General features: G+C 52.3%; 1 protein-coding gene across 4 annotated transcripts in view; it reads right to left on the reverse strand.

The window, feature by feature from the left end:
- The window catches only part of NRBP2 (nuclear receptor binding protein 2), a 142805-nt gene that overhangs the window by 56617 nt on the left and 59971 nt on the right, over positions 1-26217 (reverse strand). For all 4 annotated transcript variants that reach the window (XM_077271503.1, XM_077271504.1, XM_077271505.1 and 1 more), the window contains 5 exons: positions 18041-18142; positions 17206-17295; positions 17099-17139; positions 14488-14582; positions 5926-5949 (listed from right to left, as the gene is read on the reverse strand). In XM_077271503.1, coding sequence (XP_077127618.1) covers positions 5926-5949; positions 14488-14582; positions 17099-17139; positions 17206-17295; positions 18041-18142 — 352 coding nt within the window. The remainder of the gene's footprint in view (positions 1-5925; positions 5950-14487; positions 14583-17098; positions 17140-17205; positions 17296-18040; positions 18143-26217) is intronic.

Genomic DNA, 26217 nt, shown 5'->3' on the forward strand with positions numbered 1-26217 from the left:
GAGGCAAGATAGGTCTGTGATTCTTCTGATAGGGGTAGCTAGATCTCCGGCTGGCGCGAGACGTCTAGAGTCCCCCCAGGAACGTTCCCCGGCTGCTGTTAGTTGAGTGTTGAGGTTCAGGATCGCGGTCAGCTCAGGTTCCATCACCCTAGAGCTCGTCCTGTTTTTGCCCGTGTTATGTGTTTAATTCCCTGCCATTGGGAACATGACAGTATAGCCGGCCCACAAAGTGTTAATTGTTTGGGCTGAAGTAGGAGAAAAAGAAGTGTTGAAGGGAAATTTTTTTTTTTTTTTTCCCCTCAGAGTTTTGCTGCCTAGCCCTTAATTGCTGTCTAGCTGCTTCTTACCTCCTCTTAACCCTTGAATGGCTCTGACCTTAGCTGTTTAACATGGATGTCCAGAGTTTGGCTTCCAGCCTGAATAATCTTGCTGCAAAAGTTCAAAATATACAGGATTTTGTTGTTCACACTCCTATGTCTGAACCTAGAATTCCTATTCCAGAGTTTTTTTCTGGAGATAGATCTACCTTCCTGAATTTCAGGAACAATTGCAAATTGTTTCTTTCATTGAAATCTCGCTCCTCTGGAGACCCTGCTCAGCAGGTCAAGATTGTAATATCTTTCCTGCGGGGCGACCCTCAGAATTGGGCATTTGCATTGGCACCAGGGGATCCTGCATTGCTCAGTGTGGATGCGTTTTTTCTGGCACTGGGATTGCTCTATGAGGAACCTAACCTGGAGATTCAGGCTGAAAAGGCTTTATTAGCCCTCTCTCAGGGGCATGATGAAGCGGAAGTAAATTGTCAAAAATTTCGGAAATGGTCAGTGCTTACTCAGTGGAATGAGTGCGCCCTGGCTGCAAACTTCAGAGATGGTCTTTCTGAGGCCATTAAGGATATTATGGTGGGGTTCCCTGCGCCTACAGGTCTGAATGAGTCTATGGCTATGGCCATTCAGATTGATCGGCGTTTACGGGAGCGCAAACCTGTGCACCAGTTGGCGGTGTCTTCTGAACAGGCACCTGAGACTATGCAATGTGATAGAATTCAGTCCAGAAGTGAACGGCAAAATTATAGGCGGAAAAATGGATTGTGTTTTTATTGTGGTGATTCAGCTCATGTTATATCAGCATGCTCTAAACGCACAAAAAGGGTTGATAAATCTTTTGCCATTAGTACTCTGCAGTCTAAGTTCATTTTGTCTGTAACTCTGATTTGTTCACTGTCATCCATTTCCGTCGATGCCTATGTGGATTCGGGCGCTGCCCTGAGTCTTATGGATTGGTCATTTGCCAAACGCTGCCGTTTTAGTCTAGAGCCTCTGGAAGTTCCTATTCCTTTGAAGGGAATTGACTCTACACCATTGGCTATGAATAAACCGCAGTATTGGACACAAGTGACCATGCGCATGACTCCCGTTTATCAGGAGGTGATTTGCTTCCTTGTACTGTATAATTTACATGATGTACTAGTGCTTGGTCTGCCATGGTTACAAACTCATAATCCAGTCCTGGATTGGAAAACAATGTCTGTGTTAAGCTGGGGATGTCAGGGGGTTCATGATTATGCACCTCTGATTTCAATCGCTTCATCTACTCCTTCTGAGGTCCCTGCGTTTTTGTCTGACTATCGGGATGTTTTTGAGGAGCCTAAGCTCAATTCGCTCCCTCCTCATAGGGATTGTGACTGTGCTATAGAATTAATTCCTGGCAGTAAGTTCCCTAAGGGTCGTTTATTTAATCTGTCAGTGCCAGAGCATACTGCTATGCGGAATTATATTAAGGAGTCCTTGGAAAAGGGACATATTCGTCCATCTTCGTCCCCTCTGGGAGCAGGTTTTTTTTTCGTGGCAAAAAAAGATGGTTCCCTGAGGCCTTGTATAGATTATCGCCTTCTGAATAAGATTACAGTCAAATATCAGTATCCATTGCCATTATTGACTGATTTGTTTGCTCGCATTAAGGGGGCTAGGTGGTTCACTAAGATAGATCTTCACGGTGCGTATAATCTTGTGCGGATAAAGCAGGGTGATGAGTGGAAAACCGCATTTAATACGCCTGAGGGCCATTTTGAGTATTTGGTAATGCCTTTTGGACTTTCTAATGCTCCTTCAGTCTTTCAGTCCTTTATGCACAATATTTTCCGTAAATATCTGGATAAGTTTATGATTGTGTATTTGGATGATATTTTGGTGTTTTCTGATGACTGGGAGTCTCATGTTCTACAGGTCAGGAGGGTGTTTCAAGTCCTGCGGGCCAATTCTCTGTTTGTGAAGGGCTCAAAATGTCTCTTCGGAGTCCAGAAGATTTCTTTTTTGGGGTACATTTTTTCTCCTACTATTGAGATGGATCCCGTCAAGGTTCAGGCGATTTGTGACTGGACACAACCTACATCTGTTAAGAGTCTTCAGAAGTTCTTGGGTTTTGCTAATTTTTATCGTCGGTTCATTACTAATTTTTCCAGTGTTGTTAAACCTTTGACTGATTTGACTAAAAAGGGTGCTGATGTTGCTAATTGGTCTCCTACGGCTGTGGAGGCCTTTCAGGAACTTAAGCGCCGGTTTTCTTCTGCTCCTGTGTTATGTCAACCAGATGTTTCACTTCCTTTTCAGGTTGAGGTTGATGCTTCCGAGATTGGAGCGGGGGCGGTTTTGTCACAGAGAAGTTCCGATGGCTCGGTTATGAAGCCATGTGCGTTCTTTTCTAGAAAATTCTCGCCCGCCGAGCGCAATTATGATGTGGGTAATCGGGAGCTTTTGGCCATGAAGTGGGCATTTGAGGAGTGGCGTCATTGGCTTGAGGGTGCTAGACATCGTGTGGTGGTCTTGACTGATCACAAAAATCTGATTTACCTTGAGTCTGCCAGGCGTCTGAATCCTAGACAGGCTCGTTGGTCGTTGTTTTTTTCTCGTTTCAATTTTGTGGTTTCATACCTGCCAGGTTCAAAGAATGTGAAGGCAGATGCTCTTTTCAGGAGTTTTGTGCCTGACTCTCCTGGAGACTCTGGGCCTACTGGTATCCTTAGGGATGGGGTAATATTGTCCGGCGTCTCCCCAGACTTGCGACGTGCATTGCAGGAGTTTCAGGCGGATAAACCTGATCGTTGTCCACCAGAAAGACTGTTTGTTCCGGATGATTGGACCAGTAGAGTCATTTCCGAGGTCCATTCTTCTGTGTTGGCTGGTCATCCTGGAATATTTGGTACTAGAGACTTGGTGGCCAGGTCTTTTTGTTGGCCTTCCTTGTCAAGGGATGTGCGCACCTTTGTGCAGTCTTGTGAAGTGTGTGCTCGGGCTAAGCCTTGCTGTTCTCGGGCCAGTGGGTTGTTGTTATCCTTGCCTATCCCGAAGAGGCCTTGGACGCACATTTCCATGGATTTTATTTCAGATGTTCCTGTCTCACAGAAAATGTCCGTTATCTGGGTTGTGTGTGACCGCTTTTCTAAGATTGTTCATTTGGTACCCTTGCCTAAGTTGCCTTCCTCCTCTGAGTTGGTCCCTTTATTTTTTCAGAACGTGGTTCGTTTGCATGGGATTCCGGAGAATATTGTTTCTGACAGGGGATCCCAGTTTGTGTCTAGATTTTGGCGGACGTTTTGTGCTAAGATGGGCATTGATTTGTCTTTCTCGTCTGCATTCCATCCTCAGACGAATGGCCAGACGGAGCGAACTAATCAGACCTTGGAAACTTATTTAAGGTGTTTTGTTTCTGCTGATCAAGATGACTGGGTTGCCTTTTTGCCACTGGCCGAATTTGCCCTTAATAATCGGGCTAGTTCTGCTACTTTGGTTTCTCCTTTCTTTTGTAATTCGGGGTTTCATCCTCATTTTTCCTCTGGTCAGGTGGAGCCTTCGGATTGTCCTGGAGTGGACGTGGTGGTGGACAGGCTACATCAGATTTGGAATCAGGTGGTGCACAATTTGAAGTTGTCTCAGGAGAAGACTCAGCAGTTTGCTAATCGCCGTCGCCGCGTGGGTCCCCGACTTCTTGTTGGGGACTTGGTGTGGTTGTCTTCTCGTTTTGTCCCTATGAAGGTCTCTTCTCCTAAGTTCAAGCCTCGGTTCATCGGTCCTTATAAGATCTTGGAGATTCTTAACCCTGTATCTTTTCGTTTGGATCTCCCAGCATCGTTTGCTATTCATAATGTGTTCCATCGGTCGTTATTGCGGAGGTATGAGGTGCCCGTTGTTCCTTCGGTTGAGCCTCCTGCTCCGGTGCTGGTGGAGGGAGAATTGGAGTATGTTGTTGAGAAGATCTTGGATTCTCGTGTTTCCAGACGTAAACTCCAGTATTTGGTTAAGTGGAAGGGTTATGGTCAGGAGGATAATTCCTGGGTGGTCGCCTCTGATGTTCATGCGACTGATTTGGTCCGCGCCTTCCATAGAGCTCATCCTGATCGCCCTGGGGGTTCTCGTGAGGGTTCGGTGACCCCTCCTCAAGGGGGGGGTACTGTTGTGGATTTTGTTTTTGGGCTCCCTCTGGTGGTTACAGCTGGTACTGGGTGACTTTGGTGGGTTGCGGTCTCTGGTTTCCACCTGTCCATCAGAGGCTGGGTGTTTCCTATTTAACCTGGCTTTCCTGTCATTCCCTTGCCGGCTATCAATGTATCAGTGTGTCTCTGTTACCTTTGCTACCTGCTCCTAGGCCTTCAAGACAAGCTAAGTCTGGATTTCCCTGTTTCATGTTTGCTTTCATGTTTTTAGTCCAGCTTGCAGATATGTAATTCTCTGCTGCTGGTTGCTCTAGTGGGCTGAAATTACCACTCATGTACCATGAGTTGGCACATGAGTTCAAGTAATTTCAGGATGGTATTTTGAAGGGTTTTAAGCTGACCGCGCAGTTCACCTTTTGTATCCTCTGCTATCTAGCTTAAGCGGGCCTCATTTTGCTGAATCTATTTTCATAACTACGTTTGTGCCTTCCTCTCATTTCACCGTCATTATATGTGGGGGGCTGCTATTTCTGTGGGAATATTTCTCTGGAGGCAAGATAGGTCTGTGATTCTTCTGATAGGGGTAGCTAGATCTCCGGCTGGCGCGAGACGTCTAGAGTCCCCCCAGGAACGTTCCCCGGCTGCTGTTAGTTGAGTGTTGAGGTTCAGGATCGCGGTCAGCTCAGGTTCCATCACCCTAGAGCTCGTCCTGTTTTTGCCCGTGTTATGTGTTTAATTCCCTGCCATTGGGAACATGACAGACCACACAACAATGGAGGAGCAGAGAGATGACCACACAACAATGGAGGAGCAGAGCGATGACCGCACAACAATGGAGGAGCAGAGCGATGACCGCACAACAATGGAGGAGCAGAGAGATGACCGCACAACATTGGAGCAGAGCGATGACCGCACAACAATGGAGGAGCAGAGAGATGACCGCACAACAATGGAGGAGCAGAGAGATGACCGCACAACAATGGAGCAGAGCGATGACCGCACAACAATGGAGGAGCAGAGAGATGACCGCACAACAATGGAGGAGCAGAGAGATGACCGCACAACAATGGAGGAGCAGAGAGATGACCGCACAACAATGGAGGAACAGAGTGATGACCTCACAACAATGGAGGAGCGGAACGATGACCGCACAACAGTGGAGGAGCAGAGCGATGACCTCACAACAATGGAGGAGCAGAGAGATGACCGCACAACAATGGAGGAGCAGAGAGATGACCTCACAACAATGGAGGAGCAGAGCGATGACCTCACAACAATGGTGGAGCAGAAAGATGACAGCACAACAATGGAGGAGCGGAACGATGACCGCACAACAGTGGAGGAGCAGAGAGATGACTGAACAACAATGGAGGAGCAGAGAGATGACAATACAACAATGGAGGAGCGGAACGATGACCGCACAACAATGGAGGAGCAGAGACATGACCGCACAACAATGGAGGAGCAGAGAGATGACCTCACAACAATTAACTCACCGTTGACAAATACCCGATGCCAAACTAAGGAATGCAGACGTCATCATCCATGGGGAAGACATGAAAGAGAAAGAAAAATCTATCAAAATCTAAACAACTTATATATACATAAATCGTGGTTGACGCACACTGTGGATTATCTACTGTAAGCGGGGTCACACAGTGGATTGTGTGTACTGTAATTCTACTGTAAGAGGGGTCACACTGTGGATTCTCTACAGTAAGAGCGGTCACACTGTGGATTCTCTACAGTAAGAGCGGTCACACTGGATTCTCTACAGTAAGAGGGGTCACACAGTGGATTCTTTACAGTAAGAGCGGTCACACTGTGGATTCTCTACAGTAAGAGCGGTCACACAGTGGATTCTCTACAGTAAGAGCGGCCACACTGTGGATTCTCTACAGTAAGAGCGGTCACACTGTGGATTCTCTACTGTAAGAGGGGTCACAGTGGATTCTCTACTGTAAGAGTGGTCACACTGTGGATTCTCTACTGTAAGAGGGGTCACACAGTGGATTCTCTACAGTAAGAGCGGTCACACTGTGGATTCTCTACAGTAAGAGCGGTCACACTGTGGATTCTCTACTGTAAAAAGAGGGGTCACTGTTGTAAATTCCGTTCTCGGGCTCCCTCCTGTGGTCATGAGTGGTACTGTGTGAGTTTGTTCTTGGGCTCCCTCTGGTGGCCTTTAGCGATATGGCTGGTCTTGACTGGGCTCAGCTGTTTCATCTCCTGCTAGGCTGGGCCTATTTAACTCACCTGGACCTTTACTTGTCGCCTGCTGTCGGTGTATTCAGTCCTGATCCCGTGCTCTCCTGAATATTCCTTGTGACCAGTCTCCTGCTATGAGAAGCTAAGTTTGCTTGTTCAGTTTCTCATTATTTCCTTGAAAACGTTTCTCATTATATTATGAGTTCAGCCCAGCTTGCTTTTATGTGATTTTTTGCTTGCTGGTTAGTTCTGGGGTGCAGAGTGCGCCCCTCACATCGTGAGTGGCTGTGGGGGTTCTTGTATTCTCTGCGTGGTTTACTTTTGATAGTTTTTGTACTGACCGCACAGACACCTATCTATTTTCTGCCTATCTAGTATTAGCGGGCCTCATTTGCTAAATCTGTTTCATCTCTACGTTTGTGTTTTCCCCTTGACTCACCGTTATTATTTGTGGGGGGCTATCTAAAACTTTGGGGTATATTTCTCTGAGGCAAGTGAGGTCTTTGCTTTCTTTCTAGGGGTAGTCAGTTTCTCAGGCTGTGACGAGACGTCTAGGTTTTCAGGTAACGTTCCACAGCTGCCTTTAGTGTGTTTGGATAGGATCAGGATTGCGGTCAGTATAGCTTCCACATCCCCAGAACTTGTCCTATATATTCAGGGTATATGTGTCAGGTCAGTTTGAGATCCTACCACCAGGATCATCACAGTACAGCAGGCCCGAAAGTGTTAATGCAGCTAAAGAGGGAGAAGAGAAATCTTAAGGTCATTTTTTTTTTTCCTCTGCACTGTGTTTTGCCTCTCTCCTCCCCTTAATCTCTGGGTGGTTCTGTATGCAGCTACTAATATGGACATTCAGAGTCTGTCTTCTAGTGTGGATCATCTCACTGCAAGGGTACAGGGCATTCAGGATTATGTAGTCCGCAGTCCTATGTCAGAGCCTAAAATACCTATTCCTGAGCTGTTTTCCGGAGATAGATCTAGGTTTTTGAACTTTAAGAATAATTGTAAGTTATTTCTTTCTCTGAGACCTCGCTCATCTGGCGACTCTGTTCAGCAAGTCAAAATTGTTATTTCTTTGTTGCGGGGTGACCCTCAAGATTGGGCATTCTCTTTGGCGCCAGGAGATCCGGCACTGCTAAATGTTGATGCGTTTTTTCTGGCGCTTGGAGTGCTTTATGAGGAACCAAATCTGGTAGACCAAGCAGAGAAGGTTTTGCTGGCTCTCTCTCAGGGTCGAGATGAAGCAGAGGTTTATTGTCAGAAGTTTAGGAAGTGGTCAGTGCTCACTCAGTGGAATGAGTGTGCCCTGGCGGCGATTTTCAGAAAGGGTCTTTCTGAAGCCCTTAAAGATGTTATGGTGGGGTTCCCCACGCCGGCGGGTCTGAATGAGTCAATGTCTTTGGCCATTCGGATTGATCGGCGTTTGCGGGAGCGCAAACCTGTGCACCCTCTGGCGGTATTTTCTGAGCAGAAACCTGAGCCTATGCAATGTGACAGGATTCTGACCAGAGTTGAACGGCAAAACCACAGACGTCAGAATGGGTTGTGCTTTTACTGTGGTGATTCTGCTCATGTTATCTCAGCATGCTCTAAGCGCACAAAAAGGGTTGCCAAGTTTGTCACCATTGGTACTGTACAACCTAAATTCATTTTGTCTGTTACTTTGATTTGCTCTCTGTCATCCTACCCAGTTATGGCTTTTGTGGATTCAGGTGCTGCCCTGAATTTGATGGATTTGTCATTTGCCAGGCGCTGTGGTTTTATCTTGGAGCCTTTACAATTCCCTATTCCGCTAAAGGGAATTGATGCTACACCATTGGCCAAGAATAAACCTCAGTACTGGACTCAATTGACCATGTGCATGGCTCCTGTACATCAGGAGGTAATTCGCTTTCTGGTGCTACATAATTTGCATGATGTTGTCGTGTTGGGTCTGCCATGGCTGCAGGCTCATAATCCAGTCCTGGATTGGAAAGCAATGTCTGTGTCAAGTTGGGGGTGCCAGGGGATTCATGGCGATGCTCCTTTGGTGTCAATTGCTTCTTCTACTCCTTCTGAAGTCCCTGAATTTTTGTCGGACTACCAGGATGTATTTGATGAGCCCAAATCCAGTGCCCTACCTCCTCATAGGGATTGTGATTGTGCCATAAATCTGATTCCTGGTAGTAAGTTCCCTAAGGGACGACTTTTTAATTTGTCTGTACCAGAACATACCGCTATGCGGAGTTATGTAAAGGAGTCCTTGGAGAAGGGACATATTCGCCCGTCCTCGTCCCCTTTGGGTGCGGGGTTCTTTTTTTGTGGCCAAGAAGGATGGTTCTCTGAGACCCTGTATAGATTATCGCCTTCTAAATAACATCACGGTCAAATTTCAGTATCCCTTGCCACTGTTGTCCGATCTGTTTGCCCGGATTAGGGGGGCCAGTTGGTTCACCAAGATAGATCTTCGTGGAGCGTATAATCTTGTGCGCATAAAGAAGGGCGATGAATGGAAAACAGCATTTAATACGCCCGAAGGCCATTTTGAGTACTTGGTGATGCCTTTTGGGCTTTCTAATGCCCCCTCTGTGTTTCAGTCCTTCATGCACGATATCTTCCGAGAGTTCCTGGATAGATTTATGATTGTGTACCTGGATGATATTTTGGTCTTTTCTGATGATTGGGAGTCTCATGTGAAGCAGGTCAGGATGGTATTTCAGGTCCTGCGTGCCAATGCCTTGTTTGTGAAGGGCTCTAAATGTCTCTTCGGAGTCCAGAAGGTTTCCTTTTTGGGCTTTATTTTTTCTCCTTCTACTATCGAGATGGATCCAGTCAAGGTTCAGGCTATTCATGACTGGACTCAACCTACATCTGTGAAGAGTCTTCAGAAGTTCTTGGGTTTTGCTAATTTTTACCGTCGCTTCATCACTAATTTTTCTAGTGTGGTGAAGCCTTTGACGGATTTGACCAAGAAGGGTTCTGATGTGACGAATTGGTCTCCTGCGGCCGTGGAGGCCTTTCAGGAGTTGAAACGTTGGTTTTCTTCGGCTCCTGTCTTGCGCCAGCCCGATGTCTCTCTTCCCTTTCAGGTCGAGGTTGATGCTTCAGAGATTGGAGCAGGGGCTGTTTTGTCGCAGAGAAGCTCTGATGGCTCTGTGATGAGACCATGTGCTTTCTTTTCAAGAAAGTTTTCACCTGCCGAGCGGAATTATGATGTTGGTAATCGAGAGTTGTTGGCAATGAAGTGGGCATTTGAGGAGTGGCGACATTGGCTTGAGGGAGCCAAGCATCGTGTGGTGGTCTTGACGGATCACAAGAATTTGACTTATCTCGAGTCTGCCAAACGGTTGAATCCGAGACAGGCTCGATGGTCGCTGTTTTTCTCTCGTTTCAATTTCGTGGTTTCATATCTTCCGGGTTCGAAAAACGTGAAGGCTGATGCCCTTTCTAGGAGTTTTGTACCTGACTCCCCGGAAGTTTCTGAACCGACTGGTGTTCTCAAAGAGGGGGTGATTTTGTCTGCTATCTCTCCTGATCTGCGACGGGTGTTGCAGGAGTTTCAGGCCAATAGACCTGACCGTTGTCCACCAGAGAGACTGTTTGTCCCAGACAGATGGACCAGTAGAGTTATTTCCGAGGTTCATTCTTCGGTGTTGGCGGGTCATCCTGGGATTTTTGGTACCAGGGATTTGGTGGCGAGATCCTTTTGGTGGCCTTCCTTGTCGCGGGATGTGCGTTCCTTTGTGCAGTCCTGTGGGATTTGTGCTCGGGCCAAGCCTTCGTGTTCTCGTGCCAGTGGATTGCTTTTGCCTTTGCCTGTCCCGAAGAGGCCTTGGACGCATATTTCCATGGATTTTATTTCGGATCTTCCTGTCTCTCAGAAGATGTCTGTCATCTGGGTGGTTTGTGATCGTTTTTCCAAAATGGTCCATTTGGTACCCTTGCCTAAGTTGCCTTCCTCCTCCAATTTGGTGCCATTGTTTTTTCAGAATGTGGTTCGTTTACATGGTATTCCGGAGAACATTGTGTCCGACAGAGGATCCCAGTTTGTGTCCAGATTTTGGCGATCCTTTTGTGCTAAGATGGGCATTGAATTGTCTTTTTCGTCAGCCTTCCATCCTCAGACGAATGGTCAAACCGAACGAACTAATCAGACCTTGGAAACTTATTTGAGATGTTTTGTTTCTGCTGACCAGGATGATTGGGTGACCTTTTTGCCATTGGCTGAGTTCGCCCTCAATAATCGGGCTAGTTCTGCTACTTTGGTTTCACCTTTCTTTTGCAATTCTGGTTTTCATCCTCGTTTCTCCTCGGGTCAGGTTGAGTCTTCTGACTGTCCTGGGGTGGATTCTGTGGTGGATAGGTTGCAGCAGATTTGGAACCATGTGGTGGACAATTTGACTTTGTCCCAAGAGAAGGCTCAGCGCTTTGCTAACCGCCGTCGCTGTGTGGGTCCCCGACTTCGTGTGGGGGATTTGGTATGGTTGTCTTCTCGTTATGTCCCAATGAAGGTTTCCTCTCCTAAGTTCAAGCCTTGTTTCATCGGTCCTTATAAGATTTTGGAAATCCTCAACCCTGTGTCTTTTCGTTTGGACCTCCCAACATCGTTTGCCATTCATAATGTGTTCCATAGGTCATTGTTGCGGAGATATGTGGTGCCTGTGGTCCCTTCTGTTGATCCTCCTGCTCCGGTCTTGGTCGAGGGGGAGTTGGAATATGTGGTGGAGAAGATCTTGGATTCTCGTATTTCGAGACGGAGGCTTCAGTACTTGGTGAAATGGAGGGGTTGTGGTCAGGAGGATAATTCCTGGGTTGTCGCCTCCGATGTCCATGCGGCCGATTTGGTTCGTGCCTTTCATTTGGCTCGTCCTGATCGGCCTGGGAGCTCTGTTGAGGGTTCGGTGACCCCTCCTCAAGGGGGGGGGTACTGTTGTGAATTCCGTTCTTGGGCTCCCTCCTGTGGTCATGAGTGGTACTGTGTGAGTTTGTTCTTGGGCTCCCTCTGGTGGCCTTTAGCGATATGGCTGGTCTTGGCTGGGCTCAGCTGTTCCATCTCCTGCTAGGCTGGGCCTATTTAATTCACCTGGACCTTTAGATGTCGCCTGCTGTCGGTGTATTCAGTCCTGATCCCGTGCTCTCCTGAATATTCCTTGTGACCAGTCTCCTGCTATGAGAAGCTAAGTTTGCTTGTTCAGTTTCTCATTATTTCCTTGAAAACGTTTCTCATTGTATAATGAGTTCAGCCCAGCTTGCTTTTATGTGATTTTTTGCTTGCTGGTCAGTTCTGGGGTGCAGAGTGCGCCCCTCACATCGTGAGTCGGTGTGGGGGTTCTTGTATTCTCTGCGTGGTTTACTTTTGATAGTTTTTGTACTGACCGCACAGACACCTATCTATTTTCTGCCTATCTAGTATTAGCGGGCCTCATTTGCTAAATCTGTTTCATCTCTACGTTTGTGTTTTCCCCTTGACTCACCGTTATTATTTGTGGGGGGCTATCTAAAACTTTGGGGTATATTTCTCTGAGGCAAGTGAGGTCTTTGCTTTCTTTCTAGGGGTAGTCAGTTTCTCAGGCTGTGACGAGACGTCTAGGTTTTCAGGTAACGTTCCACAGCTGCCTTTAGTGTGTTTGGATAGGATCAGGATTGCGGTCAGTATAGCTTCCACATCCCCAGAACTTGTCCTATGTACTCGGGGTATATTTGTCGGGTCAGTTTGGGATCCTACCACCAGGATCATAACAGGTCACACAGTGGATTCTCTACAGTAAGAGCGGTCACACAGTGGATTCTCTACAGTAAGAGCGGTCACACTGTGGATTCTCTACTGTAAGAGGGGTCACACAGTGAATTCTCTACTGTAAGAGGGGTCACACAGTGGATTCTCTACTGTAAGAGCGGTCACACAGTGGATTCTCTACTGTACGTGCGGTCACACAGTGGATTCTCGCCCTCTAGCCTGCACAATCCCCAACTCGCCCTCTAGCCTGCACACTCCCCGGCTCGCTCTCTAGCATGCACACTCCCCACCTCACTCTCTTGCCTGCACACTCCCCAACTCGCTCTCTAACCTGCACACTCTCCGGCTTGCTCTCTATCCTGCACACTCCCCTGCTCGCTCTCTAGCCTGCACACTCCCCAGCTCCCTCTTTAGCCTGCACACTCCCCGGCTTGCCCTCTAGCCTGTACATTTCCCGGCTTGCTCTCTATCCTGCACATTCCCCGGCTCGCCCTCTAGCCTGCACACTCCTCGGCTCACCCTCTAGCCTGTACACTCTCTGACTCGCCCTCTAGCCTGCACACTCTCCGGCTCGCCCTCTAGCCTACACACTTCTCAGCTCGCCCTCTGGCCTGCACACTCCCCGGCTCGCCCTCTAGCCTGCACACTCCCCGGCTCGCCCTCTAGCCTGCACACTCCCCGGCTCGCCCTCTAGCCTGCACACTCCCCGGCTCGCCCTCTAGCCTGCACACTCCCCGGCTCGCCCTCTAGCCTGCACACTCCCCGGCTCGCCCTCTAGCCTGCACACTCCCCGGCTCGCCCTCTAGCCTGCACACTCCCCGGCTCGCCCTCTAGCCTGCACACTCCCCGGCTCGCCCTCTAGCCTGCACACTCCCCGGCTCGCCCTCTAGCCTGCACACTCCCCGGCTCGCCCTCTAGCCTGCACACTCCCCGGCTCGCCCTCTAGCCTGCACACTCCCCGGCTCGCCCTCTAGCCTGCACACTCCCCGGCTCACCCTCTAGCCTGCACACTCCCCGGCTTCCTCTCTAGCCTGCACCCTCCCAGGCTCGTTCTCTAGCCTGCACATTCCCCGGCTCGATCTATAGCCTGCACACTCCCCGGCTCGCCCTCTAGCCTGCACACTCCCCGACTCCATCTCTAGCCTGCACACTCCCCGGCTTCCTCTCTAGCCTGCACACTCCCCGGCTTTCTCTCTAGCCTGCACACTCCCCGGCTCGCTCTCTAGCCTGCACCTCCCCGGCTCTCCCTCTAGCCTGCACAATCCCCGGCTCGCCCTCTAGCCTGCACAATCCCCGGCTCGCCCTCTAGCCTGCACAATCCCTAGCTTGCCCTCTAGCCTGCACACTCCCCAGCTCGCCCTCTAGCCTGCACACTCCCCGACTCGCCCTCTAGCCTGCACACTCCCCGGCTTCCTCTCTAGCCTGCACCCTCCCAGGCTCGATCTCTAGCCTGCACATTCCCTGGCTTGCTCTATAGCCTGCACAATCCCCGGCTCGCCCTCTAGCCTGCACACTCCCCGACTCCATCTCTAGCCTGCACACTCCCCGGCTTCCTCTCTAGCCTGCAGACTCCCCGGCTTCCTCTCTAGACTGCACACTCCCTGGCTCGCTCGCTAGCCTGCACCTGACCTGGCTCGCTCTCTAGCCTGCACCTCCCCGGCTCTCCCTCTAATTGCTAATGGCATGCACGTTCTCTAGCCCACACGCCGGTTTGCTCTCTAGCCCGCACGCCAGCTAGCTATCTAGCCCGCACGCCAGGTAGCTATCTAGCCCGCACGCCAGCTAGCTATCTAGCCCGCACACCAGCTAGCTCTCTAACCCGCACGCCAGCTCGCTCTCTAGTCCGCAGGCCGGCTCGCTCTTGGCTGGCTCGCTCTCTAGCCTGCACACCAGCTCGTTCTCTAGCCTGCACACCAGCTCTCAGCCTAGTTCTTGTTTCTCTGCTCCATACAGAAGACACTGTGTGGTCAGGCAACAAGCCACAAATGTGGCACTGGAAATGGCAAAGGATGGCGACCGGTGCATACTGCCATATACAGTCGGCATACACATGATACACTAATACTTATTAAGAGAAGATAAAAGAAAAATATAACTGGTGAGCGGCTGACACATTGTAACAAAGAGGATTCACCGGATCCAATCTTGATGAGGCCATTGTGCTGGATGAAGATCGTGTCGTTAGTCAGGTTCCCATGTATAATGACCGGATCACAGGAGTGGAGGTAACTGAAAAAACATGTAGGAAGTCAGTGGAGGACGGCCACTTCCATACATATCGCAGAGTGCCAGGCCTCCTCCAAACATACTGCACAGTCCCCGGCTGCCTCCAAACATACCGCACAGTCCACGGCCTCCTCCATACATACCACACAGTCCCCGGCGGCCTCCATACATACCGCGCTGTCACCGGCCTCCTCCATACATACTGTGCCGTCCCCGGCCTCCTCCATACATACCACACAGTCCCCGGCCTCCTCCATACATACCACACAGTCCCCGGCGGCCTCCATACATACCGCGCTGTCACCGGCCTCCTCCATACATACTGTGCCATCCCCGGCCTCCTCCATACATACCGCGCTGTCCCCGGACTCCTCTATACATACCAAACAGTCTCTGGCCCCCTCCATACATACCGCGCCGTCCTCGGCCTCCTCCATACATACGGCGCCGTCCTCGGCCCCCTCCATACATACCGCACACTCCCCTACCTCCTCCATACATACCGCGCTCTCCCCGGCCTCCTCCATACGTACCGCACACTCCCCTGCCTCCTCCATACATACCACACAGTCCCCGGCCTTCTCCTTACATACCACACAATCCCCGGCCGCCTCCATACATACCGCACCGTTCCCAGCCTCCTCCATACATACCGTACAGTCCCCGGCCTTCACCTTACATACCACACAATCCCCGGCCGCCTCCATACATACTGTGCCGTCCCCGGCCTCCTCCATACATACCGCACCATCCCCGACCCCCTCCATACACACCGCACCGTCCCCGGCCTCCTCCATACATACCGCACCGTTCCCAGCCTCCTCCATACATACCGTACAGTCCCCTGCCTCCTCTATACATACCGCGCTCTCCCCAGCCTCCTCCATACATACCGCACACTCCCCTGCCTCCTCCATACATACCGCGCCGTCCCTGGCCTCTTCCATGCATACCGTGCCGTCCCCGGCCTCCTCCATACATACCGCACCGTCCCCGGCCTCCTCCATACATAACGCACCTTTCCCAGCCTCCTTCATACATACCGCACAGTCCCCAGCCTCCTCCATACATACTGCACCGTCCCCGGCCTCCTCCATGCATACCGCACAGTCCCCTGCCTCCTCCATACATACTGCACCGTCCCCGGCCTCCTCCATACATACCGCACCGTTTCCAGCCTCCTCCATACATACCGCACCGTCCCCGGCCTCCTCCATACATACCGCACCGTTCCCAGCCTCCTCCATACATACCGCACAGTCCCCGACCTCCTCTATACATACCGCACCGTCCCCGGCCTCCTCCATACATACCGCACCGTCCCCTCCATACATGCCGCACCGTTTCCAGCCTCCTCCATACATACCGCACCGTCCCCGGCCTCCTCCACACATACCGCACCGTTCCCAGCCTCCTCCACACATACCGCACAGTCCCCGGCCTCCTCCATACATACCGCACCGTTCCCAGCCTCCTCCATACATACCGCACCGTTTCCAGCCTCCTCCATACATACCGCACAGTCCCCGGCCCCCTCCATACATACCGCCCAGTCCCCGGCCCCCTCCTTACATACCGCACAGTCCCCGGCCCCCTCCTTACATACCGCACAGTCCCCGGCCCCCTCCTTACATACCGCACCGTCCTTGGCCTCCTCCATACATACCGCACCATCCCCAGCCTCCTCCATACATACCGCACCGTCCCCAACCTTCTCCATACATACCGCACCATCCCCGGCCTCCTCCATACATACCACACCGTCCCCAGCCTCCTCCATACATACCGCACCGTCCCCGGCCTCCTCCATACATACCATGCTGTCCCCAGCCTCCTCCATACATACCGCCCTGCCCTCGGGCTCCTCCATACATACCACGCTGTCACCGGCCTCCTCCATACATACCGCACCGTCCCCGGCCTCCTCCATACATACCGCACCGTTCCCAGCCTCCTCCATACATACCGCACCGTTTCCATCCTCCTCCATACATACCGCACAGTCCCCGGCCCCCTCCATACATACCGCACAGTCCCCGGCCCCTCCTTACATACCGCACAGTCCCCAGCCTCCTCCATACATACCGCACCGTCCTTGGCCTCCTCCATACATACCGCACCGTCCTTGGCCTCCTCCATACATACCGCACCATCCTTGGCCTCCTCCATACATACCGCACCGTCCCCGGCCTCCTCCATACATACCGCACCGTTCCCAGCCTCCTCCATACATACCGCACCGTTCCCAGCCTCCTCCATACATACCACACCGTTCCCAGCCTCCTCCATACATACCGCACCCTTCCCAGCCTCCTCCATACATACCGCACCCTTCCCAGCCTCCTCCATACATACCATGCTGTCCCCAGCCTCCTCCATACATACCGCCCTGCCCTCGGGCTCCTCCATACATACCACGCTGTCCCCAGCCTCCTCCATACATACCGCGCCATCCCTGGCCTCCACTATACTCCACGATATACCATCCTATATGTACATACATCCCGTAGATCTCTCACCTCAGCGCTGACAGGATCTGTGTGCTCCACCTCTTCCAGGCCTGTGACACAATGCAGAGTTAGGAGGGTGTAGAGGACATAACATGACGGTGCGCGGGGATTCTTACCCTGGCATTCATAGTCTTACGATTTTTCTTCGTCTTCTTCAGGAACTGTCTGAGGCTTCCCGAGGAGACGTATTCTGTAATGAAGACCACCTGCCCAGCAACAACAACAAGGGGTCATTGGAGCAAAGAGAAGCCGGAGAAGACCCTAAGCCGACACACGGGACACCTGCACCAGTTCCAAAATTACATGGGACCCCCCGCACCAGTTCCACAATGAAACGGAACCACCTGCACCAGTTCTCCGATGACACAGGACCACCCGCACCCATCCCCAGATGACACAGGACCCTGGACCAGTTCTGCACCCGACACACAGGCTCCCATTCCAGTCCCGACACACAGGACCCCGCTCCAGTCCGCGGTCCAACATACAGGACCCTGCCCCATCACACAAGACCCTGCATCAGCCGCTGGAAAATTCACAGGTAACCTTGCACCAGTCCCCAGGCTATAACATGGGACCCTGGCACCACTCCCAGGTCCAATCACAGGCAAACCCGCACAAATTCATCAGATGGGACCTCACAACAGTCCCCAGACAAACACAAGGGACCCCACCATCAGTCCTATCACAAAAGGTCCCACACCAGTCCCAGAGCCATCACACACTGAACCCCGCACCAGTCCCATCACATGCAACCCCATACCAATCCCCAGACCGATCACACAGGGTCGTGCAGCAGTCCACTGGCCGACATACAGGACCCTGCGTCAGGCACCAGACCAGTGCTCGAGGTAATCCACGCTTTATATGTAAATCAGTCACTCCTCTATTATCAGTAACCCCACACTTTCCCACACATGTAGGGCGCCCCCCACATTCAGTGTCCCTCACCCGTGCGGATGTCTCCTTCACATCTAACCAGTATTTGTGGAACTTCACCACGTTGGGATGATCGACGACCATCAGATTCTGGAAGGTGGTGCGGATTTTGTCCTGAAAGAGACAACGGTCAGTGGAGAGAAATGGGGAGCAGCCGAACCCCAACATAAGCCCACATATATACCATGTTATAGATGTAATTGTAAAATCTAGAAAGCCATCTCATAGCTCTCAGTGAACATGGAAGGAAGGCTAGTAATCTATGACAATCCACGTGACGCCCAACTCCACGTGACCCCAATGCAGCTGGGACCCCAACTCCACATGACCCCAATGCATCTGGGACCTCAACTCCACGTGACCCCAGTGCAGCTGGGACCCCCAACTCGACGTGACCCCAGTGCAGCTGGGACCCCAACTCCACATGACCCCAATGCAGCTGGGACCTCAACTCCTCGTGACCCCAGTGCAGTTGGGACCACAACTCCACATGACCCCAGTGCAGCTGGGACCCCAACTCCACATGACCCCAATGCAGCTGGGACCACAACTCCACGTGACCCCAATGCAGCTGGGACCACAACTCCACGTGACCACAATGCAGCTGGGACCTCAACTCCACGTGACCGCAATGCAGCTGGGACCTCAACTCCACGTGACCGCAATGCAGCTGGGACCTCAACTCCACATGACCCCAATGCAGCTGGAACCACAACTCCACATGACCCTAATGCAGCTGGGACCACAACTCCACGTGACCACAATGCAGCTGGGACCTCAACTCCACGTGACCCCAATGCAGCTGGGACCACAACTCCACGTGACCACAATGCAGCTGGGACCACAACTCCACGGGACCACAATGCAGCTGGGACCTCAACTCCACGTGACCACAGTGCAGCTGGGACTCCAACTCCACGTGACCCCAGTGCAGCTGGGACCACAACTCCACATGACCCCAATGCAGCTGGGACCACAACTCCACATGACCCCAATGCAGCTGGGACCACAACTCCACGTGACCCCAATGCAGCTGGGACCACAACTCCACGTGACCACAATGCAGCTGGGACCTCAACTCCACATGACCCCAATGCAGCTGGGACCACAACTCAACGTGACCCCAATGCAGCTGGGACCACAACTCCACATGACCCCAATGCAGCTGGGACCACAACTCCACGTGACCCCAATGCAGCTGGGACCACAACTCCACGTGACCACAATGCAGCTGGGACCTCAACTCCACGTGACCCCAATGCAGCTGGGACCACAACTCAACGTGACCCCAATGCAGCTGGGACCACAACTCCACGTGACCACAATGCAGCTGGAACCTCAACTCCACGTGACCACAATGCAGCTGGGACTCAAACTCCACGTGACCCCAGTGCAGCTGGGACCCCAACTCGACGTGACCCCAATGGAGCTGGGACCCCAACTCGACGTGACACCAATGGAGCTGGGACCCCAACTCCACATGACCCGAATGCAGCTGGGACCACAGCTCCATGTGACCCTAAAGCAGCTGGGACCTCAACTCCTCGTGACCCCAGTGCAGCTGGGACCACAACTCCACGTGACCCCAATGCAGCTGGGACCACAACTCCACGTGACCACAGTGCAGCTGGGACCCCAACTCCACATGACCCCAATGCAGCTGGGACCACAACTCCACGTGACCACAGTGCAGCTGGGACCCCAATCCCACGTGACCACAGTGCAGCTGGGACCCCAATCCCACGTGACCACAGTGCAGCTGGGACCACAGCTCCACGTGACCACAGTGCAGCTGGGACCCCAACTCCACATGACCCCAATGCAGCTGGGACCACAGCTCCACGTGACCCCAATGCAGCTGGGACCCCAACTCCACGTGACCCCAGTGCATCTGGGACCCCAACTTCACGTGACCACAGTGCAGCTGGGACCCCCAACTACACATGACCCCAGTGCAGCTGGGACCCCAACTCCACATGACCCCAATGCAGCTGGGACCACAGCTCCACGTGACCCCAATGCATCTGGGACCACAGCTCCACGTGACCCCAATGCAGCTGGGACCCCAACTCCACGTGACCACAGTGCAGCTGAGACCCCAACTCCACATGACCCCAGTGCATCTGGGACCTCAACTCCACATGACCCCAGTGCAGCTGGGACCCCACCTCCACATGACCTCAATGCAGCTGGGACCCCAACTCCACGTGACCTCAGTGCAGCTGGGACCCCAACTCCACATGACCCCAATGCAGCTGGGACCTCAACTCCACGTGACCCCAGTGCAGCTGGGACCCCAACTCCACATGACCTCAATGCAGCTGGAACCACAACTCCACGTGACCACAATGCAGCTGGGACCTCAACTCCACGTAACCTCAGTGCAGCTGGGACCTCAACTCCTCGTGACCCCAGTGCAGCTGGGACCACAACTCCACGTGACCCCAATGCAGCTGGGACCACAACTCCACGTGACCACAGTGCAGCTGGGACCCCAACTCCACATGACCCCAATGCAGCTGGGACCACAACTCCACGTGACCACAGTGCAGCTGGGACCCCAATCCCACGTGACCACAGTGCAGCTGGGACCCCAATCCCACGTGACCACAGTGCAGCTGGGACCACAGCTCCACGTGACCACAGTGCAGCTGGGACCCCAACTCCACATGACCCCAATGCAGCTGGGACCACAGCTCCACGTGACCCCAATGCAGCTGGGACCCCAACTCCACGTGACCCCAGTGCATCTGGGACCCCAACTTCACGTGACCACAGTGCAGCTGGGACCCCAACTACACATGACCCCAGTGCAGCTGGGACCCCCAACTACACATGACCCCAGTGCAGCTGGGACCCCAACTCCACATGACCCCAATGCAGCTGGGACCACAGCTCCACGTGACCCCAATGCATCTGGGACCACAGCTCCACGTGACCCCAATGCAGCTGGGACCCCAACTCCACGTGACCACAGTGCAGCTGAGACCCCAACTCCACATGACCCCAGTGCATCTGGGACCTCAACTCCACATGACCCCAGTGCAGCTGGGACCCCACCTCCACATGACCTCAATGCAGCTGGGACCCCAACTCCACGTGACCTCAGTGCAGCTGGGACCCCAACTCCACATGACCCCAATGCAGCTGGGACCTCAACTCCACGTGACCCCAGTGCAGCTGGGACCCCAACTCCACATGACCTCAATGCAGCTGGAACCACAACTCCACGTGACCACAATGCAGCTGGGACCTCAACTCCACGTAACCTCAGTGCAGCTGGGACCTCAACTCCACGTGACCCCAGTGCAGCTGGGACCCCAACTCCACGTGACCCCAATGCAGCTGGGACCCCAACTACACATGACCCGAATGCAGCTGGGACCACAGCTCCACGTGACAGCAATGCAGCTGGGACCTCAACTCCTCGTGACCCCAGTGCAGCTGGAACCCCAACTCCACGTAACCAAAGTGCAGCTGGGACCCCAACTCCACATGACCCCAATGCAGCTGGGACCCCAACTCCACATGACCCCAGTGCAGCTGGGACCACAACTCCACGTGACCTCAGGGCAGCTGGGACCACAACTCCACGTGACCACAGTGCAGCTGGGACCCCAATCCCACGTGACCACAGTGCAGCTGGGACCACAACTCCACATGACCCCAATGCAGCTGGGACCACAACTCCACGTGACCACAGTGCAGCTGGGACCACAACTCCACGTGACCACAGTGCAGCTGGGACCCCAATCCCACGTGACCACAGTGCAGCTGGGACCACAACTCCACGTGACCCCAATGCAGCTGGGACTCCAACTCCACGTGACCCCAATGCAGCTGGGACCACAACTCCACGTGACCACAGTGCAGCTGGGACCACAACTCCACGTGACCACAGTGCAGCTGGGACCACAACTCCACGTGACCCCAGTGCAGCTGGGACCCCAACTCGACGTGACCCCAGTGCAGCTGGGACCACAGCTCCACGTGACCCCAATGCAGCTGGGACCCCAACTCCACGTGACCACAGTGCAGCTGGGACCCCAACTCCACATGACCCCAGTGCAGCTGGGACCCCAACTCCACGTGACCACAGTGCAGCTGGGACCACAACTCCACATGACCCCAGTGCAGCTGGGACCCCAACTCCACATGACCCAAATGCAGCTGGGACCACAGCTCCACGTGACCCCAATGCATCTGGGACCTCAACTCGACGTGACCCCAGTGCAGCTGGGACCCCAACTCGACGTGACCCCAGTGCAGCTGGGACCCCAACTCCACGTGACCACAATGCAGCTGGGACCCCAACTCCACGTGACCAGTGCAGCTGGGACCCCAACTCCACATGACCCCAGTGCATCTGGGACCTCAACTCCACATGACCCCAGTGCAGCAGGGACCCCAACTCCACATGACCTCAGTGCAGCTGGGACCCCAACTCCACATGACCCAAATGCAGCTGGGACCTCAACTCCACGTGACCCCAGTGCAGCTGGGACCACAACTCCACATGACCCCAATGCAGCTGGGACCCCAACTCCACATGACCCCAATGCAGCTGGGACCCCAACTCCACGTGACCTCAGTGCAGCTGGGACCCCAACTCCACATGACCCCAGTGCAGCTGGGACGCCAACTCCACGTGACCTCAGTGCAGCTGGGACAACTCCACGTGACCACAGTGCAGCTGGGACCCCAATCCCACGTGACCACAGTGCAGCTGGGACCACAACTCCACATGACCCCAATGCAGCTGGGACCACAACTCCACGTGACCACAGTGTAGCTGGGACCACAACTCCACGTGACCACAGTGCAGCTGGGACCCCAATCCCACGTGACCACAGTGCAGCTGGGACCACAACTCCACGTGACCCCAATGCAGCTGGGACTCCAACTCCGCGTGACCACAGTGCAGCTGGGACCCCAACTCCACATGACCCCAATGCAGCTGGGACCCCAACTCCGCGTGACCACAGTGCAGCTGGGACCCCAACTCCACATGACCCCAATGCAGCTGGGACCACAGCTCCACGTGACCCCAATGCAGCTGGGACCCCAACTCCACGTGACCACAGTGCAGCTGGGACCCCAACTCCACATGACCCCAGTGCATCTGGGACCTCAACTCCACGTGACCTCAGTGCAGCTGGGACCCCAACTCCACATGACCCCAGTGCATCTGGGACCTTCCTACTGCAAACAGACAATTAAAGTGGGTTATCTGACGGATTGCAGACACAAATTCCAGGCACAGGTTCCGGAAGAATGTGGGAGGCGACAGATTTTTTAGCCCTTTCCTCCACATGTCACAATACTACAATGACCCCAGTGCATCTGGGACCTCAACTCCACGTGACCACAGTGCAGCTGGGACCCCAACTCCACATGACCCCAGTGCATCTGGGACCTTCCTACTGCAAACAGACAATTAAAGTGGGTTATCTGACGGATTGCAGACACAAATTCCAGGCACAGGTTCCGGAAGAATGTGGGAGGCGACAGATTTTTTAGCCCTTTCCTCCACATGTCACAATACTACAAACAGACCCCTGTGAGCTCCTGTGTCCCTTTCCCAATTATGAATATTGGAGATTTTATGACCAGCAAGGCTCCTACAGTTATGGCAGACATAGTTCCGGCGTCGTGATGAGGTGGTGAACGTAACGCACTGACTTACATTACAGGGCGGTCGCCCCATCAGTCCCAAATTAAGATCTGACAGATGGATGACAATATATATATGCCATGATTCTATCTATGGAAAGTTAACATCATAATAGGAAATATGGCATTAATAATCTCTCCCTGGGATATCCAGTGGCAAAAGATATCATCAAAGTTGGAGACTTCTTAATTTTTCCAACCCAAGGCATCATATGACCAGCCCCCATGTGGGCGTGGTTTTTATAACAAAAAAAGCAGATTATTTTCAGTTTTTCCCATCGTCAGTGCTGGATGACAGTTCGCTGAGGCTCTGTACCGTTTCCCTACAAAAAAAAAAAAAGGCTTGCTTCCCTCCACAATGATCTGCGCCAGTTCCAGGACACAGGCTTAGTTCATTCCTTCGGTTATCCTTTATATTTTACGTAACTGTTGTGATGGGGTCACTGGCACAGTGTATGGAGATACGTGTCACTGCGTATACGACAGTCAGTGATGTAGAACCAGATTATTTTTGCCTCCAGGATGCTAAGTGCTGAGAGGGTTAATCTTAAAGTTACAATGGACTGGTTTTATGTGAGCACCCATAGAGTGGGTGGGAGGGTGCTCACGTATCCCCTTTGCAGAGCCAACCAGCAGGTATACTAGCAGGACCTGCGGTGATGTCACGATCATGTGATCATCACAAGGTCCTGGTTAAATACCTGGATATGAGAGACAGTCTGTGTGTGCGCGTGTGTTGGGAGAGGGAACACTCCCACGTGGCTCCAGGAAGAGTAGAGGACATTGCTAGGTATCTGCAGGTGGAGCCTGCAGGTGGAGCCTGCAGAGCAAGGACTCTGTTGCACTTGTTTTTCCTCTGCTTTTCTTTTCGTGAACCCTGCCTTGGTCTATGCTGTCTTTAATAAACTAGCAGGTATTTCACTATCCAAGTGTTTCTGTGTCTACCTGGAAGAGCAGCTAAGCGTGTCAACCCCTCACAATGTATAGTTCTGCCAACTTTTCAGATTAAATACGGTATATAAAATGTAATCGCTCTGTTCCTCTTGCCGTGTAAACCGCACCCTGACGCCACACACTACCTGTAACGGGGGTCCAATCTTCCTGTATAAACGATTAGTGGTGGCAGCTAGTTCCTTTCATTATTGTGGATGCTTGGGGACAGGGGGTGATCCCACCGCTGTCACAAGAGTGTCAGGGAGACAACTCCACTGCCTCCAACGTCAGGACAATTACACAACTGACTGAGCAGTGATGGACGAGGCCGTTGCTGCTCCCACTGCTAGGCCGGATATTGGGGGGCTCACAGTGAGCGTATGGTGTATACACCTCCGATTTGAATACACTGAATACAGTGGAAAAAATAAGTGTTTGATCCGCTGCCGATTTTTCAGTTTTCCCACCTACAAAGAATGGAGAAGACTGTAATTTATCGTCGGTACACTTCACCTGTGTGAGACAGAATCGAAACATAAAATCCAGAAAATCACATTGTAGGAGTGTTACACCATTAATTATGATTTTAATGCATGAAGTATTTGATACAATAGAAAAACAACTTAATATTTAGTCCAGAAACCTTTGTTTCCAGTAACAGAGGTCAGACGTTTCCTGTGGTTCTTGACCAGTTTGCACACAGTGCAGCAGGGATTTTGGCCAACTCCTCCATTCAGATCTTCTCCAGATCTTTCAGGTTTCGGCGCCGTCTCTGGGCAAAATTGAATTTCAACTTCCTCCAAAGATTTTCCATTAGGTTCAGGTTTGAAGATTGGCTAGGCCACTCCAGAATCTTGAAATGCTTCTTACGGAGCCACTCCTTAATTGCCCTGGCTTTAGGGTCATTGTCATTCTGGAAGACTCAGCCACGACCCTTCTTCAATTCTCTTACTGAGGGAAGGAGGTTGTTGTCTGATATCTGGTGATATATGTTATATGACCTCATCCATCCTCCCTTCAATACAATGTAGTCCTTTTTTCCCTTTTGTAGAATAGCACCCCCAGAGTGTGAGGTTTCCCCCACCATGCTTCACGGTTGGGACGGCGTTCTTGGGGTTGTACTCATCCTTCTTCTTCATCCCAACATGGCGAGTGGAGTTGATACCAAAAGCTCTATTTTGGTCTCATCAGATGAGATGATCTTCTCCCATGCCTCCTCTGGTTCATCCAGATGGTCAATGGTGAGCTTCAGTTGGGCCTGGACATGTGCTGGAGTGAGCAGGAGGACCTTATGTGCCCTGCAGGATATTAATCCATGATGTTGTAGTGTGTTACTAATGGCAATGGTTCAGACTGTGGTCCCAGCTCTCTTCAGGACATTGACCAGGTCCTCCCGTGTAGCTCTGGGCTGATTCCTGACCTTTCTCAGAATCATCTTTATCCCACGAGGTGAGATCTTGCATGGAGCCCCAGACCGAGGAAGATTGACAGTCATCTTGTTTTTCTTCCATTTCCTAATAACTGAGCCAACAGTTGTTGCCTTCTCACCAAGCTGCTTGCCTATTGTCCTGCAGCCCGTCCTA

The sequence above is a fragment of the Ranitomeya variabilis genome, chromosome 6 (assembly GCF_051348905.1).
Source record: "Ranitomeya variabilis isolate aRanVar5 chromosome 6, aRanVar5.hap1, whole genome shotgun sequence".
Taxonomy (NCBI): Eukaryota; Metazoa; Chordata; class Amphibia; order Anura; family Dendrobatidae; genus Ranitomeya; species Ranitomeya variabilis.